Source organism: Schistocerca americana, chromosome 3, assembly GCF_021461395.2.
Source record: "Schistocerca americana isolate TAMUIC-IGC-003095 chromosome 3, iqSchAmer2.1, whole genome shotgun sequence".
Lineage (NCBI taxonomy): Eukaryota > Metazoa > Arthropoda > Insecta > Orthoptera > Acrididae > Schistocerca > Schistocerca americana.
In genome coordinates this window covers 933,627,335-933,643,954 of record NC_060121.1, presented here as the reverse complement: position 1 = coordinate 933,643,954, position 16,620 = coordinate 933,627,335, and the positions used below count along the sequence as shown (strand labels likewise).

The 16,620-nt window shown below is 38.7% G+C and overlaps 1 protein-coding gene across 4 annotated transcripts in view; it reads right to left on the bottom strand.

The window, feature by feature from the left end:
* The window catches only part of LOC124605325, an 84,364-nt gene extending 70,832 nt beyond the window's left edge, over positions 1-13,532 (bottom strand). Inside the window, exons 1-2 of one of the 4 annotated variants that reach the window (XM_047136927.1) lie at positions 13,400-13,532; positions 3,846-4,041 (exon numbers count right to left, since the gene is read on the bottom strand). In XM_047136927.1, coding sequence (XP_046992883.1) covers positions 3,846-3,978 — 133 coding nt within the window. In that variant the 5' untranslated portion in view covers positions 3,979-4,041; positions 13,400-13,532. The other 3 variants (XM_047136928.1, XM_047136926.1, XM_047136929.1) reach the window with 3 other exon arrangements.
* Between the last annotated feature and the right edge of the window lie 3,088 nt (positions 13,533-16,620).

Sequence of the window (16,620 nt, the reverse complement as noted above, 5' to 3'; positions counted from 1 at the left end):
TGACACCACTGCCTACAATGCTTTTGCACTGTGGAAAGAAATCAATCCAGAGCTGAAAATAAATATTCTTCTCAAAAGAACAATATTCCTCGAGGATCTAGGAAGACTTCTTGTTACTCCGTGCACGGAAGACAAGAAATGACTGCTACAAAATGCAATAGCCACTGCTATTGTGAGATAGATACAAACACGGGACTATTCCATATCAGGCTCTATACCAACAAGGATCGAATTATATTAAATTTCATGTAATAATATTTTAATCTCCTAGAGTTTTGCCAATCAAGTCATTATGACCCAAAGTACCAAGATCATATGCTATTTTCAAGGAGAATAGCACAGTTAAAGTGATGTCACTAATTACTTTACTGAAGGTCTTCAGCCTGCCAAAACTTTGGAATTCCTACATTACAGCCTGCCCAAACTTTTGAATTTTAAAGAGTTATTTGTAAAGAGGGTGCTTTGTTAATTTACACTGCAATGCTGCACGACAAGCAATTTGACCAGTGTAACTCCTACAATTACACCTGCCCCTAACAACTGGAAAAACCAAACACTGTGGTTGATAGCAGATGTGGTCTCTGGCGATATACCCTAGTTGGTCACAGAAATTGCAGTCATAAAGAAACCACACACACAACATAATGACAAATCCATTTAATCATTTTCAACAAGTTTTCTTTCTGGAAACAAAGTCTATTGGTCTGACCAAAAAACCTGGCCCTTGCTAGACTAGAATGTGGACCATACAAACCCCTTTAAGAATAATATGTTAGTTTGAAGAATGGAGTGCATCCTAAATGTGTTGTATAACATTTGTCCTATTAATTTCTGTGCTTTTTGGTTTGTATCAGTCAGAAAAATTTTACAGTTAACCCTGGAAATTTTGCGCAAAAGATTTTTGGGTGTCTGTTGAGATCTACATTAAAAAAGAAAACTTACTGAAAATAATTAAATGGCTTTTTCCTTCTTGTGTGTGTTCTCTTTTCCTGTTTATGATTTTTGCTGCCAATTCAAGAAGAATTGCCACATCAGAACGAACAGAGGAAACGACGGTGGCTCCTCAGAGTGACACTGCACTCACTAACACAGAAGAGAACAATGAGATATACATGGGGCCTCAGGCCCCAAATACGAGTAATAATAATATTGTTATTATTATTTAAATTCTGGAAAGAGGCAGTCTTTTTTAGTCCATTGAGTTTCAGATGATGTGACAATCAACCAGTCCATGCCAGAATAGGCCAAATCGTCAGTAAAGCAGCCTTGTCAATCAAAATCACTTCGCCGTATCACCTGACGATTGAGACTAAGGACTCTTCAACACCACGACCGAAAAAGTCTTGCTGGCTTAGTTACTCACCTATAATTTTCGCTTCTTCTTCAAGCTGGGCGTCGGGCCACTGGAATTAGGTTCTCTTGTTCCCCTAGCAACCCTCATCATGTAACCCCCGCCCCATGGTTTCCTTTTCTAAACCTGAGTACCGTGTATTAATTACATGCCCACATCACTTTCCAATCTTGATTACACTGCTTTCTTATCCTGATTACACCTCCGAGGGGTTGTACAAACTGGCACCAGAAGTGACATGCCAAATTCACTCTCAGCTTTGAAGTGCTGCATACAAATTACTAAGACATGAGCAGATGCATGAAACCATTGTGTGGACATTTATTCTGAGTGACAGTAGATGAGTGCTTAACATATTTCGTCTGGGCTGACAGCCCAATCTACCGAGAGCTGCTGCCACCATCACTGCTGGCTGCATGAGGCCGCTCGGACACGTCCATCACCTCTGCCGCCCTCGCACAGTGCTACATTGTGGGAACAATGACCCAGTGCCAGCCGCCGTGTCACTGCCCAATGCTATAATGCTGTCTGTCAATCAATAAATGTGATTTGCGAGTTTCAATTTCAGGGGGAAGATGCAACCTGCATCCAACACTGCCCAAGATGTTGATGAGAGCTGCCACCAAAGCCGTTTTGTTGGTATTGATGCATGTAATTTAAGCCGATGCCCAAAATTTAGGTCACAGGAACAGCTGGACATCGATCACAACAAGCATGCAAGGCTTGAGTAGCTCACTTCCCCATTTCCACTTTTTCCACAGCCGTTTCTGTCCCAGCATGTAACTGTCATTGCAATGAATTCGCTGGTTTCCACCTTTGCGGTTAAGCCAGGTAAAAATTTCAGCACTGCCATACAAAATGGGTGTCCCACACAAGCTTCCCTGATTTCAAAGACACAGGGGAAAAAACCACAGTAGATATGACAATGAAAAATGCACCACATTGTAGAGCTTCTCAAAGAATTTATTTATCATCACTACACCTCTACATGTGAACCATTTGCAGCATGAAGAATATTGAGTCTATATTCAATTTCTTGCCAAGTTCTTTGTAACATTTCCTCTGTTATTGTTGCAATCGCATTAGTGATACAATGTCGTGACGAAGGAATATCATCCACTTTGGTTGCATACATGCTGTCCTTCACAAATCCCCACATGAAGAAATCAAGCAGCGTAATGTCTGGTGATCGTCGTGGCCAGGCAATGCGTCCTCCATGTCCGATCAAACGATTGGGAAATTTCCTATCCAGGAACTTGCGAACAGCTGTTGACCAATGCAGCGTAGCTTCATCTTGTTGAAAAATGATGTTGCGTTGCAAGTCTTGTATCTGAGGGTACACAAACTACTCCAACATTTCAAGATACAGTGACCCATTTACTGTTTGTTCCACAAAGAACGGTCTAACAATCCTGTTGTGCATTAGCCCACACCAGACGTTTAGTTTAGGGTTATCACGAACATGTTCAATGACAATGTGCAGATTCTGCGAACCCCAAATCCAAACTTTATGCCTATTAACCCTTCTGGATACATGAAAGGTTGCCTCACCTGAGAAAAAACATCTTTCCATGAAGCTGGCATCCATATCAATACGTTGCAGCATATCCGCAGCAAATTGTTGTCGGCATGGTTTGTCGTCTGGCATAAGATGTTTCAGAATTTGCACTTTGTACGCATACATAGAAAGATGCTGCTGAACTACACGATGCAATGTTGATCAAGGTACATCAAGTTGCTTAGACACTTGATGAATTGACTTATGTGGGTTTCTGAGAAACGTTTGATGTCCTCGACTGTCTCTTCTGAATCTCCATAACGTGCACTGCCAGAATGTTTTAGAACACTTCCTGTTGCCAGAAACTTCCTATACCATTCCTTAATTGTTTTCACATCAGGTGGATCGCATTCAAACACACATGGCGATAATTTCTTTGCACAGTAATCGGCGATTTTGTTTCTGCAAACAACACTACTCCTTGCGCGCGCTGCTGTGGAGTCGCCATTATCACTTATGTGACCATGGTGCACTCTGGCGACAATACTTGACACTTCTGACGCAGGAATATAAATTCTTTGAGATGCTCTACAATGTGGTGCATTTTTCATTGTCACATCTACTGTGGTTTTTCTCTCTTAGGTCCTTGAAATCAGGGAGGTTTAAGTGGGACACCATGTATTATAGAAAAAATATCAAACAACAATCAGATGAGAAGAGGATAATTTGTAACAGTAATGTTATTCGTTTAAAATTTGTATTGGTAATGGTTGTGGCGTTACAATGAAATATGTATTGCAGATACCTAACATTCAAACATAAAAACACTATTTGAAGGAATGAAATATGATCTTATTTTCATGGAGTATTTCTGAAAAACCTGAATTTTATATTCTACTATTTAACCTTAATGGTGTTAAAAACCTACCACTGTTCTCATGTTTTCTTTGTTTGCTGCCCCATAGCTACCAATTTCTATTTGATTAGCATACTAACCTTTGCTTATTTCTGCCTGCGGCGCTTCTGGATGTCTTGTAAGAGAAGAATATTCTTTTGAATCACTGCTCTCATTCTTTCTTACACTTTCTCCTTCAACATTTAGCTGTGTTACAGCATTTGATTCAGACATTTTCTTTAGTTGCTTTGAGTAGTTGCCTTCAACTTCCTGCTGTGCAGTTTGTTTTCACTGTACCTGAAAAATATTAACTAAAGTAAAGAAATAAATCTGTGCTCATTAGATTAGATTAGATTAATACTAGTTCCATGGATCATGAATACGATATTTCGTAATGATGTGGAACGAGTCAAATTTTCCAGTACATGACATAATTAAGTTTTTAACAACATACTGAAGTTAATATAACAACTTTTTTTAATTTTTTTTGTTCTTTTATTTTTTTTACTTTTTTTAATAATTTTTTTCCCCTTAATTTATATCTGAAAATTCCTCTATGGAGTAGAAGGAGTTATCATTCAGAAATTCTTTTAGTTTCTTCTTAAATACTTGTTGGTTATCTGCCAGACTTTTGATACTATTTGGTAAGTGATCAAAGACTTTAGTGGCAGTATAATTCACCCCTTTCTGTGACAAAGTTAGCTTTAATCTTGAATAGTGAAGATCATCCTTTCCCCTAGTATTGTAGTTATGCACACTGCTATTACTTTTGAATTGGGTTTGGTTGTTAATAACAAATTTCGTAAGAGTGTATATATACCGAAAAGCTACTGTGAATATCCCTAGATCCTTAAATAAATGTCTGCAGGATGATCTTGGGTGGACTCTAGCTATTATTCTGATCACACACTTTTGTGCAATAAATACTTTATTCCTCAGTGATGAATTACCCCAAACTATGATACCATACGAAAGCAATGAGTGAAAATAGGCGTAGTAAGCTAATTTACTAAGATGTTTATCACCAAAATTTGCAATGACCCTTATTGCATAAGTAGCTGAACTCAAAACGTTTCAGCAGCTCATCAATGTGTTTCTTCCAATTTAATCTCTCATCAATGGACACACCTAAAAATTTGGAATATTCTACCTTAGCTATATGCTTCTGATTAAGGTCTATACTTATTAATGGCGTCATACCATTCACTGTACGGAACTGTATGTACAGTGTCTTATCAAAATTCAGTGAGAGTCCGTTTACAAGGAACCACTTAGTAATTTTCTGAAAGACAGTATTGACAATTTCATCAGTTAATTCTTGTTTGTCAGGTGTGATTACTATACTTGTATCATCAGCAAAGAGAACTAACTTCGCCTCTTCATGAATATTGAATGGCAAGTCATTAATATATATTAAGAACAACAAAGGACCCAAGTTAAATTACCGTGAAACAAGAAACAAACACGTTTACAAAATTTAAGCCTAAGCGCGACTTCGCGAAGTAACGATCTTTTCGTGTTTTCCGAAAAAATACGCAAAGAAAAGTCAAACCTTCAACGGCAAGAGAACTTACTTTCATTTATTCACTAACACATTATACTCCATAAATACCTTCATGAAGGAAAGCCTCCACGTATGTGGAATGACTGAAGTTTACATTAACAGGCAGAAGTAGCAACTGCTGACTACAAATTATGACCAGTATCAATTTAATCCAAATTATGACCCAAATTTAATCGCACTGACAAAAATCAAACAATGGAAAATCCAGGATGGAATGTAACAATATACTGAGAAGGGAAGTTTCCACCCACCATATAGCGGAGATGCCGAGTTGCAGATAAGCACAACAAAAAGACTCACAATTAAAGCTTTTGGCCATTAAGGTTTTTGTCAACAATAGACACACACACACAAAAATGCAACTCACACACACGACTGCAGTCTCAGGCAACTGAAACCACACTGACAATTATTAAAATTATTTTACAACTTTTGTAAGTATAGTGGAATACAACCATTTACTGCTTCTTATCTTCTAACCAGCTACTTCGCATTACGCATTTTATGTAACTTCAGTGATTTTCACAGACAACTACAGATGTCTATGTACTGAAATTGTTGAAAACCTTGCAGCAACAGACATCAATAAACTCTAATCACTAGTTGTCAGCTGATTTGTTCGGCAAAGCTGTCAACACAGACTGTGTGCTGGTTCTTTGCTGTTGTATGATGTTATACAATTGTCTCTTCTGACAAAATTCTCTACTATTCCGCTAGCTCGGACAGCACACGGACAAAACGAACAGCTATATCTTTCTGTACAAGCTCTGATTTCCCTCATTTTATTATGATGATTGTTTCTTCCTATGCAGGTTGGTATCAACAAAACATTTCTGGATTCGGGAGAGAAAGCTGATGGTTGAAATGAGAAGATTCTATCTCAATAGAAAATGTTTTTGTTTTAATGATGTCCACTCCAAATCCAGCATAAGTCAGTGACACTCTCTCTCTCTATTTCACAATAATACAAAACATGCTACTCTTCTGTGAACTTTCTCAATGTTCTCTGTTGATCCTATCTTTTAAGAATCCCAGACCACGTAGTAGTTCTCCAAAAGAGAATGGACAAGAGTAGTGTAGGCAGTCTCTTTAGTAGATCCGTTACATTTTCTGCCAATGAAGCATAATCTCCAGTTTGCCCCCCCCCCCCCTCCCCCAAACATTTTCTGTGTTCTTTCCAATTTAAGTTGTTCCTAACTGTAATTCCTAGGCATTCGGTTGAATTTACAGCCTTTAGGTTTGAGTGATTTATCATGTAACCAAAGTTTAATGGTTTCCTTTCCGCCTTCATGTGGATGACCTCACACTTCTCATTATTTACAGTGAAATGCCTATTTTCACATCACACAGATATCTTTCCTAAATCATTTTGCAATTTGTTTTGATCTCCTGACGACTTTACTAGACGATAAACAACAGCATCATCTCCAAACAACCTAAGATGGCTGCTCACATTGTCTCCATCTCCTAAATCATTTATACAAATACAGAACAGCAGAGGGCCTACCTTGGGGAAGGCAAGAAATCACTTCTGTTTTACTCGATGACTTTCCCTCAATTACTATGAATTGTGACCTCTCTGACAGGAAATCATTCAATCATATAACTGAGAGGATATTCCCTAAGCACACAATTTCACTACAAGTCGCTTGTGTGGTACAGTGCAAAAGTCTTCTGGAAATCTAAAAATTTGGATTAAATTTTAAATCTCATGTCAATAGCACTCAGCACTGCAAGAGTGTAAAGAGCTGGTTGTGTTGCACATAATCTCCACTGTAAGCAGAAGCTCCACTAGAGCACCATACACTTTCTGGATGCCGCCTACACTACACTATACGACTCGTGGACGATGCTCCGCTCTTCCTGAGGGGCTTGGTGTAGGATCATACGTCGAGACACTCTGATCACAACTTGTCAGCTAGTGCGTTCAGCTAAGCTGTCAAAACAGTTTGCACGCTGGCCACCAAGAGCACTTTGATTAAATTTCAGTGCGATGCTCTATGACTGTTTGTTCCGACAAAGATTTTGCTCAGTTACCTATGAAGCTTGACTGATATATCTACTTGTAAACTATCATTTTGCCTCATTTCATTATATGTTTGGATTGTTCTGTCTGTGCTGCAGTGACCCAATTTATTATAAGATAAATGTTGTTCTTGATACACCAAAATTAACATTTCACATCTCTACCCGGCAGACTTATGAGCACTTCATATTCAGATTGGAAGTCTATCAACTAGTCTTGTGTCAACCTCTTTCATATGAATATTTGTATTAAGGGACTTATTTTTTTTATTGATATTCGATGATTTACATTCTTCTGCCCAGTACCTACTGGGAATTTGTTGTAGGCTTTCGCACCAGAATTCTTACATTGAGATATCACTACATTTACTGCCCATACATCACTAAAACGTTTCATTGACTCAAGTGATATGGGCAAGTTATCAGTTTAAATGCATTTCTTTCTTCGGCTCCAGATGCTCACTGTGTAGCCTATTTTGTAGGTATGCGCAGAGTCATATAAGATGAAGCAAATTGCAACGGTTGTCAGAAAGAAGGTCAAATACAGCCAGTAACAATGCCCCTGATGCTGACATCTGTCAATGAAAAAGTTCTTTTATTCAATCTATTAAGGTATGTGTGGTTAACAGTAGTAATGAATTTGTGATGAACTGTGAAAACCACAACCAAAGTATTTAAAGTAAAAACAGAAGCCTTAAACAATTCCATATTAGAACACTGGTCAACTGACAAATATTTTTTGATAATTTTATTTAGGACCAAAAACTATGGCGGTACACCTCCCACAGCCCTTTTGTGAGCTGTTATTTTGGTAGGAAGTATTTCCACAGCAGAAAAGAAGCAACTTTTTTCAACTTTACAAGTGACAACAGTAGTGCCCTAAAGACAAACAGAAATTGATTGTTGTAGCATCTCCTTCTTCCCCCCCCCCCCTCCCCGTTACAGTGTACTACCACAAGATGTCAGGCACATCAGAGGTGGTACTCCCAAAACATTTGTAAAACCTGTAAGTTGGTGGCAAGTATGCAGTAAGTATAGCTCCCAAGCCCCTTGGCGGAACTACTTGGGTAAGAAGCAGACTTCCCAAGAGCTTTATGGGATGCATACTTCCCTTGGCACTAAAAGCCATCCCTCACAACAAATAGAAGTTACAGTTGGTGTACAGGACTACCACTAGACGCTACGAGTGCACCGAAGAGGTACAATGCAAAGAGTTAAGCAGTTTATTTGAAGACATCAGTAGGAAATTGAAAATACCAAAATAGTGAAATACATGTTGGCAACTCCTCCTACAATTTATCAGAATACTTGGACTCAGGTATGTAAATTCTGCTTAATACTAATGTATGCACATTTATTTAAATCAATATATATATTTTTTAAAATTCTGAGTATGCAGATGCCTGATAGTGTTTCTGAAGCATTAGATAAAAAACAACAGCTCAGTGGTATGTGAAGCAACTGTTTTCTGCTATAAAAGATAGTACAGATAAGTATGTATGTAAATGTCTGAATACATAGATTATGTTGTTTGTTCTTAAAATGTAATACCACAACAAATAAAATATTCTTATAAAAATGAACCATGAATGAATAAAACTACTAGACCCCAACTTCATTCTGACTCATTCAACATCCCTGAAGGCTTTATTTCATGATGTGTTTGGAGAGAAAAGCCTTTCAGCCATGAGCAAACAATTCACTGAGTGTACTGACTGATTGGCTAGCAGAAATAAAATAAGTTTATTAAATAAAAAAACTGTAGCCTCGAACTTTCACAAACACCACACAAAGCAAGAAAATGATCACTCTTTGAAAATCACATCAAATGTCGAAACTATTTGAAGATGTCAAGCTTTTAGGTACATCTATGCAGAGTGATCAAAAATGAAACACACACTTTCAAGATCTCACAGCTACACTATCAACTATCTGCTGTACGCTTCAAGTGCTAAACACTAGGTGCAACTGACAAACACTGTTACAGGCATATTATGCATACTTCCAGTCTGCAATTAGGTATGGAATAATAATCTGAGGGAACAAATCCTGTAGTCAAACTGCATTCAAAACCCAAAAATAAACTATCAGACTCGTTTGTAACATAAAAGTGATACGATTCATGTCCTCCTCTTTCTTCCCTGCACTAAAAATCCTGAATCTTCCATACTTGTATCCACATGAAACAACAGTCCTTCTTAGAGACTATTCAGTAACAACCAGTGCATCTTGGCATACTGTGTCTGTGCGTAAGTATATAACCATAAACATTAATAATACTCATGTCTCATGATCCAGAACTTCTGCATATCAGAATAGTATTTTCATAGTAGAACATAATAATACAATCACCTACCAAACAATATCCAATTAAATATGTTGCCTTTTGTTTTTGAGGCCCCCCTCCAGTTGCAGTTTTACAAGTAATATGGGATTTACTCCACCTTTTGAAACAGTAAAGGATTCTTAGTTGGACCAGCCGTGTTTCGCTTTAGTTCAAGCATCTTCAGTGGTAATGAAAGAAAGCCTACTTAAAAAGGGCTGGAGTTATTTCTGATGGACCACTGCTTTTAAACCATAAGTGAATTCATTGAGAAAAAGTGGACTTCTTATTATGTAAAATTATGTCACATTAACTTAAAATATTGTATTACTGTTGTCACTTACTGAATTGTACTTGCAAATATTGTTTGTGACAATACAGTAATTTATACATGTTTAATGTCAAACTCATTGTCTATAGTGATGACATCATAAATTGCATTGGCTTATACTGTCCATATGTAATGTTTAATTATGTACTAACTTGTACTGTGTATCTGTATAAGAGGTCAGTATAGTAACTAAATAAAATGAGTAATGATATTTATGGAAGACAATGTGTAAATGAATGAGAGATAAGAACAGAACTACTCAAACTGTTAAGTTAATTCCTAAAGAAGAAAATGAATGCAGTGGTTCTGTAAATATACTCACCAACACACATAACATAGGCCAATACTAAATCATTGTGTCATGTGGATCACAGTAACAGGTAGAACCACCGGGAATGTAAAACACAAGACAAGATATACACCCACTACAAGCGAATGAAGCAATGACTAACATTCTGTAGACTACTTTAAAAAACATAACCAACTTTAGGGAGATTATTTTATCAGGGCCATCAGCCATACTATATTTGCTCTTGAATGGTAGCAAACTATATCTTGCATAATTATCAGTAATGTCACTAATTTGGCAGTTATACTACTCTACTTCTGTCCAACAACCTGTAACATTATGTGCCTGCATTCGTTACTGATGAGAAAACTGTACTCACATACTATATGCATGATTACTTATGTAGAATTACTACATTGTTTGTTACATTGCTAACACAGAACCCAAAAATTCAAATAACCTCTACAGGAGTGTTTCGTAAGGAGCTTCCTTATAATCTGCAATGAATAAACATAATGTCTGTGTGAATTTATGGACTTAGGACATCCAACAGTGAGGTTATTAGCATCGTGCTAACAGTAATGTGAATATCTACAACAAATTAAGTGTAAGAAATCAAAGAAATTACTGTATAGATTAATACACATTTTGTAACAACTCGTGTATGCTTTCCAAGTTGAAGGCCATGTTAATTAATCTAATTATTTAAATGCAATCATCAACCACGGTACTCTGAAACAAACTTTTGAGACTATGTAGATGACAAGTAGCCACATCATGAGTTAAACATAAAAGCAATAGAGATTCCACTTTTGACCATGAAGTATCAACATTGCAGCCTTGATGAAACAAGCTGGCTAAAAGTACCTGGTAAATGACAGTAATGTGTTTAAAATATAAAATTACTCTGGTATTTGGCTGGGATAACAAGTGGGATACATCAAGTCAAAACTGCTCAACAAGCAATGTTTACAAATAGAAGAAGCCACATAAGCACATAACTACTGAAAAAGGAGGAAATCATACTGATGATATGATTACCAAGATCATCTGGATTGAAAATTTTTCTCTTCCCACAAGGAATGGTGTGAAGCAGTGAATGGTTAACATGAGTAAGATGGTACAGTTTGTAAAGCCGATCTTACAAAGGTGGGATGAAAATTGAAAGGAAAAAAATGTAGAACTAAAATACATTATGCTTCTGCATAATGAGTCAAATATGAAAAAAGAGAAAGAGGGAGAGCAGGATTCAACAGCAACTGCACTTGATCTCTTGGAAGATATTGCAAATACTATGCTGAATGCAAATTTGTCTTAAAAAAACTGATCTATGGAAGTAACGGGTCTTATTAACATGATAGAAAAATTTTCAGATGTGGTACACTGCCGCATCATGAACATTTATGAATTCCAATACAGTTTGAAAGATTATTGTAGGCCTATAATTTTTTTCCTCACAATCTTTTGATGTACAGTGAAGTTAGCATAACTTTTGTCGAGGAATACATAGAACTGCCATGAGTAAACTGACAGTATTTTAGCATGTAATGTATCAAATGAGGCAAGCGAGAAGGTTCCCTTCAATTTTCTGTTTACAAAGGCAAACAAACCAGTTTCATTTGCCAAAGGCAAAACAGCTGCTGTACAGAAAAACAGTGCTTGTCTCTTGCCCCTGAGAAGTCAGCCGAAGATTTGCATTTATACTAAAGCAAAAAGCTAATATTCAAATACAATATGAAGACTGAAACAACGCATAATAACGAATACAACTTAAAACACAAATCTGGCATCTGCTAATGATTCCATATCATCAAACACTTCAACGAGGTTGGGATGGACATAATATAGCAGCCTTGATTCGAGCAATGGTGATCAGCACAATACCTTTTCTGTACTGCATCTGATTTGCACAACTTCTTCAACTAAAATGAAAATTGCCTTAACATAAACACTTACTGTTTTTTGGGCATTTTTAAGTATCAGAGACACTATAATACAACAATATGTCAAAATATTAAGCCATTTCATTGTTAAATAAAATGAACAACCCTGACTTCTTTCAACATTACACAGAACCCTCTCCACCGAATCTCTGTAATGCTGTTGTAGAATGATCTACAGGTTAACTGATGGATGGTAAACAAGTACTCCCACATGAAAACGAAAAGGTTGTATAATATATGGACTATGTTTAAATTCCTATTCCGACAGTAATAGCACTCCAAATACAGTACAATGGTGGGCAGTTACTGTATATTACGTATATTTAGTTATATACATAAAACTGATGAAAGTAAGCATCTTGAGCTGTAGATCGTGAATCAGTATATTACCACTTCTTTTTTTTAACAGCTGTAACTGAAACACAAGTTTTACAATTGCACATTAAAGCTTCCCGGTATGCCAACAAATTTTCCGTCTACTAGTTACATCTTGTCACCACGTCAATTTAAAAAAAAAAAAAAAAATTACGCGGGCACTGAATTAACAAGCTACGAGATTCCACCAACAATTGCAAATCATCTAAAATAAGGCAAACTTTATTGCTTCCCTTAACCGTTATTAAAATCATAACTCACACAAATCCGCGTCGCGACATGGTTTTTCAGGACAAGACGAGCAAACAAATGGAACTAAAGCACTAACTTTACTGTATCGTACTCGAATATGACACACCTTTGTGATATATATACATCAATGCAGTGCTTCTCCTTAGACGCTCTGCCACTGCCTACACTCCGTATTCCTTACTTTACAATTTATATTAAGCAAGACTTTCCCCACAATTACTACGCATTCACGCCAACACTATTGCTAAGTATACGGCCCCAGTGTTACAAACACTGACACGAGATGTGTTATCAAGTTTTAATTATAAATCAAACTTCTATTTAGATATTTCTGGTTGGTGTCAACACTAACTGCGAAACTGATTATTTAAAACAACTACGCTCAAAAAATATAAGAAGACTACAGTTGTGCTTACCTTCCGCTTTAATCAATAATTTTTTTTTCTATTTTTACTACGTTACCGGGGAATCCCAGACAACCCCTTTTTCACTTTGAAACAACCAATTACAATCTAACAGCTGTATTTTAAAAATATACATGAAATCAGATCACCTGCTGAGTACATGGATAAGTTGTAAACCAACAGCTGTTTTTAGTGTCAACGTAATAAAAACATTAAATTATAATGCGCAGTTCCATACATCATTTTTATAAAGCCGCACTCTCTGACACTTCCAAAGATGCTGCAACCCGAAGTGGCTTTTTGAAAAAGAATTATCTTTGACATAAATATACTATATTCGGTTGTAACAAATAATTCAAGCCCAGACCACAAATTTTATATAGAGAAACTCATATAATGTCATACTTCTTTCTAAAAACCTGCAAAATACTGTTCTATTAATGTGCAACAAAGTGATAGTGGCCAACCACTGTAGAACCGTGTACTGCCGGACAAGAAAAACCGCTACACATCACAGTCAGGTATCAGCAGACATGAATTTCTTACACGTGCAAACTCGCCCCACGCCCTGCATGCGTAAGTGAGCGTACATGTGGAAACATATACTTGCACACTGTCATACCAACTTCAATGCAAGTTACGATAGTTGAAAGCAGTTCTACTTTCATGCTCGATGTCGCTTTCCCCAGCATCGCCTGCGAGCTTTAGCATCTGCCGATAGGTGGATTTGCTCTCATTCTGCTCTGGTTCGTACGGGAGCATTTATCTAGAATCGTTTATGTACGTGGAAAGTTAGCACCGCATCAAATAATTAACTTAGTCTTCTGCTAAGAAATTAAATATTTTCTAAAGCGGCAAAATGTTATCAAACAGTGCTTGAGAAACATCATCCAAGCCTTCTGCCATTCCTTACATTCACTTAAATGGAACAGTGTTTGAAGTGATGAAATGGATTAAAGAGGTTGGTATTATTGCGGAATAGTCAATATGGTACCGTACTTATTTTTTTATTTTAGTATAATGGTAATAATTTTTTGTTTCAGTTTATGAGTGTACATATTACTGTGAAATGAGAATTTATTTGTAGCTTTAGACATTTAAAACTACTCTTCACACTCACAAAATTCTATAAAAATATAACAGTTTCGTATTGGCACTATCATTCAGTGATAACTGTTCTGCACAGTAGTACAGTGTTTGGTTACAAAATTAAATACAATACTGGTAAGAAAAGATATATACACTCCTGGAAATTGAAATAAGAACACCGTGAATTCATTGTCCCAGGAAGGGGAAACTTTATTGACACATTCCTGGGGTCAGATACATCACATGATCACACTGACAGAACCACGGGCACATAGACACAGGCAACAGAGCATGCACAATGTCGGCACTAGTACAGTGTATATCCACCTTTCGCAGCAATGCAGGCTGCTATTCTCCCATGGAGACGATCGTAGAGATGCTGGATGTAGTCCTGTGGAACGGCTTGCCATGCCATTTCCACCTGGCGCCTCAGTTGGACCAGCGTTCGTGCTGGACGTGCAGACCGCGTGAGACGACGCTTCATCCAGTCCCAAACATGCTCAATGGGGGACAGATCCGGAGATCTTGCTGGCCAGGGTAGTTGACTTACACCTTCTAGAGCACGTTGGGTGGCACGGGATACATGCGGACGTGCATTGTCCTGTTGGAACAGCAAGTTCCATTGCCGGTCTAGGAATGGTAGAACGATGGGTTCGATGACGGTTTGGATGTACCGTGCACTATTCAGTGTCCCCTCGACGATCACCAGTGGTGTACGGCCAGTGTAGGAGATCGCTCCCCACACCATGATGCCGGGTGTTGGCCCTGTGTGCCTCGGTCGTATGCAGTCCTGATTGTGGGGCTCACCTGCACGGCGCCAAACACGCATACGACCATCATTGGCACCAAGGCAGAAGCGACTCTCATCGCTGAAGACGACACGTCTCCATTCGTCCCTCCATTCACGCCTGTCGCGACACCACTGAAGGCGGGCTGCACGATGTTGGGGCGTGAGCGGAAGACGGCCTAACGGTGTGAGGGACCGTAGCCCGGCTTCATGGAGACGGTTGCGAATGGTCCTCGCCGATACCCCAGGAGCAACAGTTTCCCTAATTTGCTGGGAAGTGGCGGTGCAGTCCCCTACGGCACTGCGTAGGATCCTACGGTCTTGGCGTGCATCCGTGCGTCGCTGCGGTCCGGTCCCAGGTCGACAGGCACGTGCACCTTCCGCCGACCACTGGCGACAACATCGATGTACTGTGGAGACCTCACGCCCCACGTGTTGAGCAATTCGGCGGTACGTCCACCCGGCTTCCCGCATGCCCACTATACGCCCTCGCTCAAAGTCCGTCAACTGCACATACGGTTCACGTCCACGCTGTCGCGGCATGCTACCAGTGTTAAAGACTGCGATGGAGCTCCGTATGCCACGGCAAACTGGCTGACACTGACGGCGGCGGTGCACAAATGCTGCGCAGCTAGCGCCATTTGACGGCCAACACCGCGGTTCCTGATGTGTCCGCTGTGCCGTGCGTGTGATCATTGCTTGTACAGCCCTCTCGCAGTGTCCGGAGCAAGTATGGTGGGTCTGACACACCGGTGTCAATGTGTTCTTTTTTCCATTTCCAGGAGTGTATTTACAGCCTCTGTGACCCATCAGGACATGACTAACTCTGAATAGAAAAACAAAGCCGAACTGTTGCACAACAACCCAACTTTCTGGTGTGCCTTCAGCATCTCGTAGATAACATAAAAATTTAGAAATAATGCTCTTCAGAATGCAATACAATTGCAATGATACCAGTTGCCAGATTTTACAGTGGTACTTGTAATAACAAGGCATCTTGCATATTTCTACATTCTAAGACAAAGAAGTGACATACATCTAAGGAATTATCCAAATGGGACCGAAATCAGTAGATGTGAGCTTCGTGTACTGACAAACAAATGCTTACAGTTCCGGGAAAACTGGATGATTTATTCAAGAAAAAGAGCTTTGTAATTTTGGAAAGTCAACAATGTGATGCGCCACCTCTGTCTCTTCTGCCAGCAGTTAAGCGAACTGGCACTGACTGATAGAGATGCTAGATGTCATTTTAAGGAATATCGCGGCAATTCTGTCTAATTAATGAGTTATATCATCAAAATCCCGAGATGGTTGCGGGGCCCTGCCCATAATGCTTCAAACGTTCTCAACTGGGGAAGATCTGACAACCTTACTGGCCAAGTAGGGTTTGCGAAGCACGAAGGCAAGCAGAAGAAACTCTCGCCATGTATGGGCGTATCCTGCTGAAGTCAAGGCGCAGGATGGCTCGCCACGAAGGGTAGAGAAAAAGGGCTA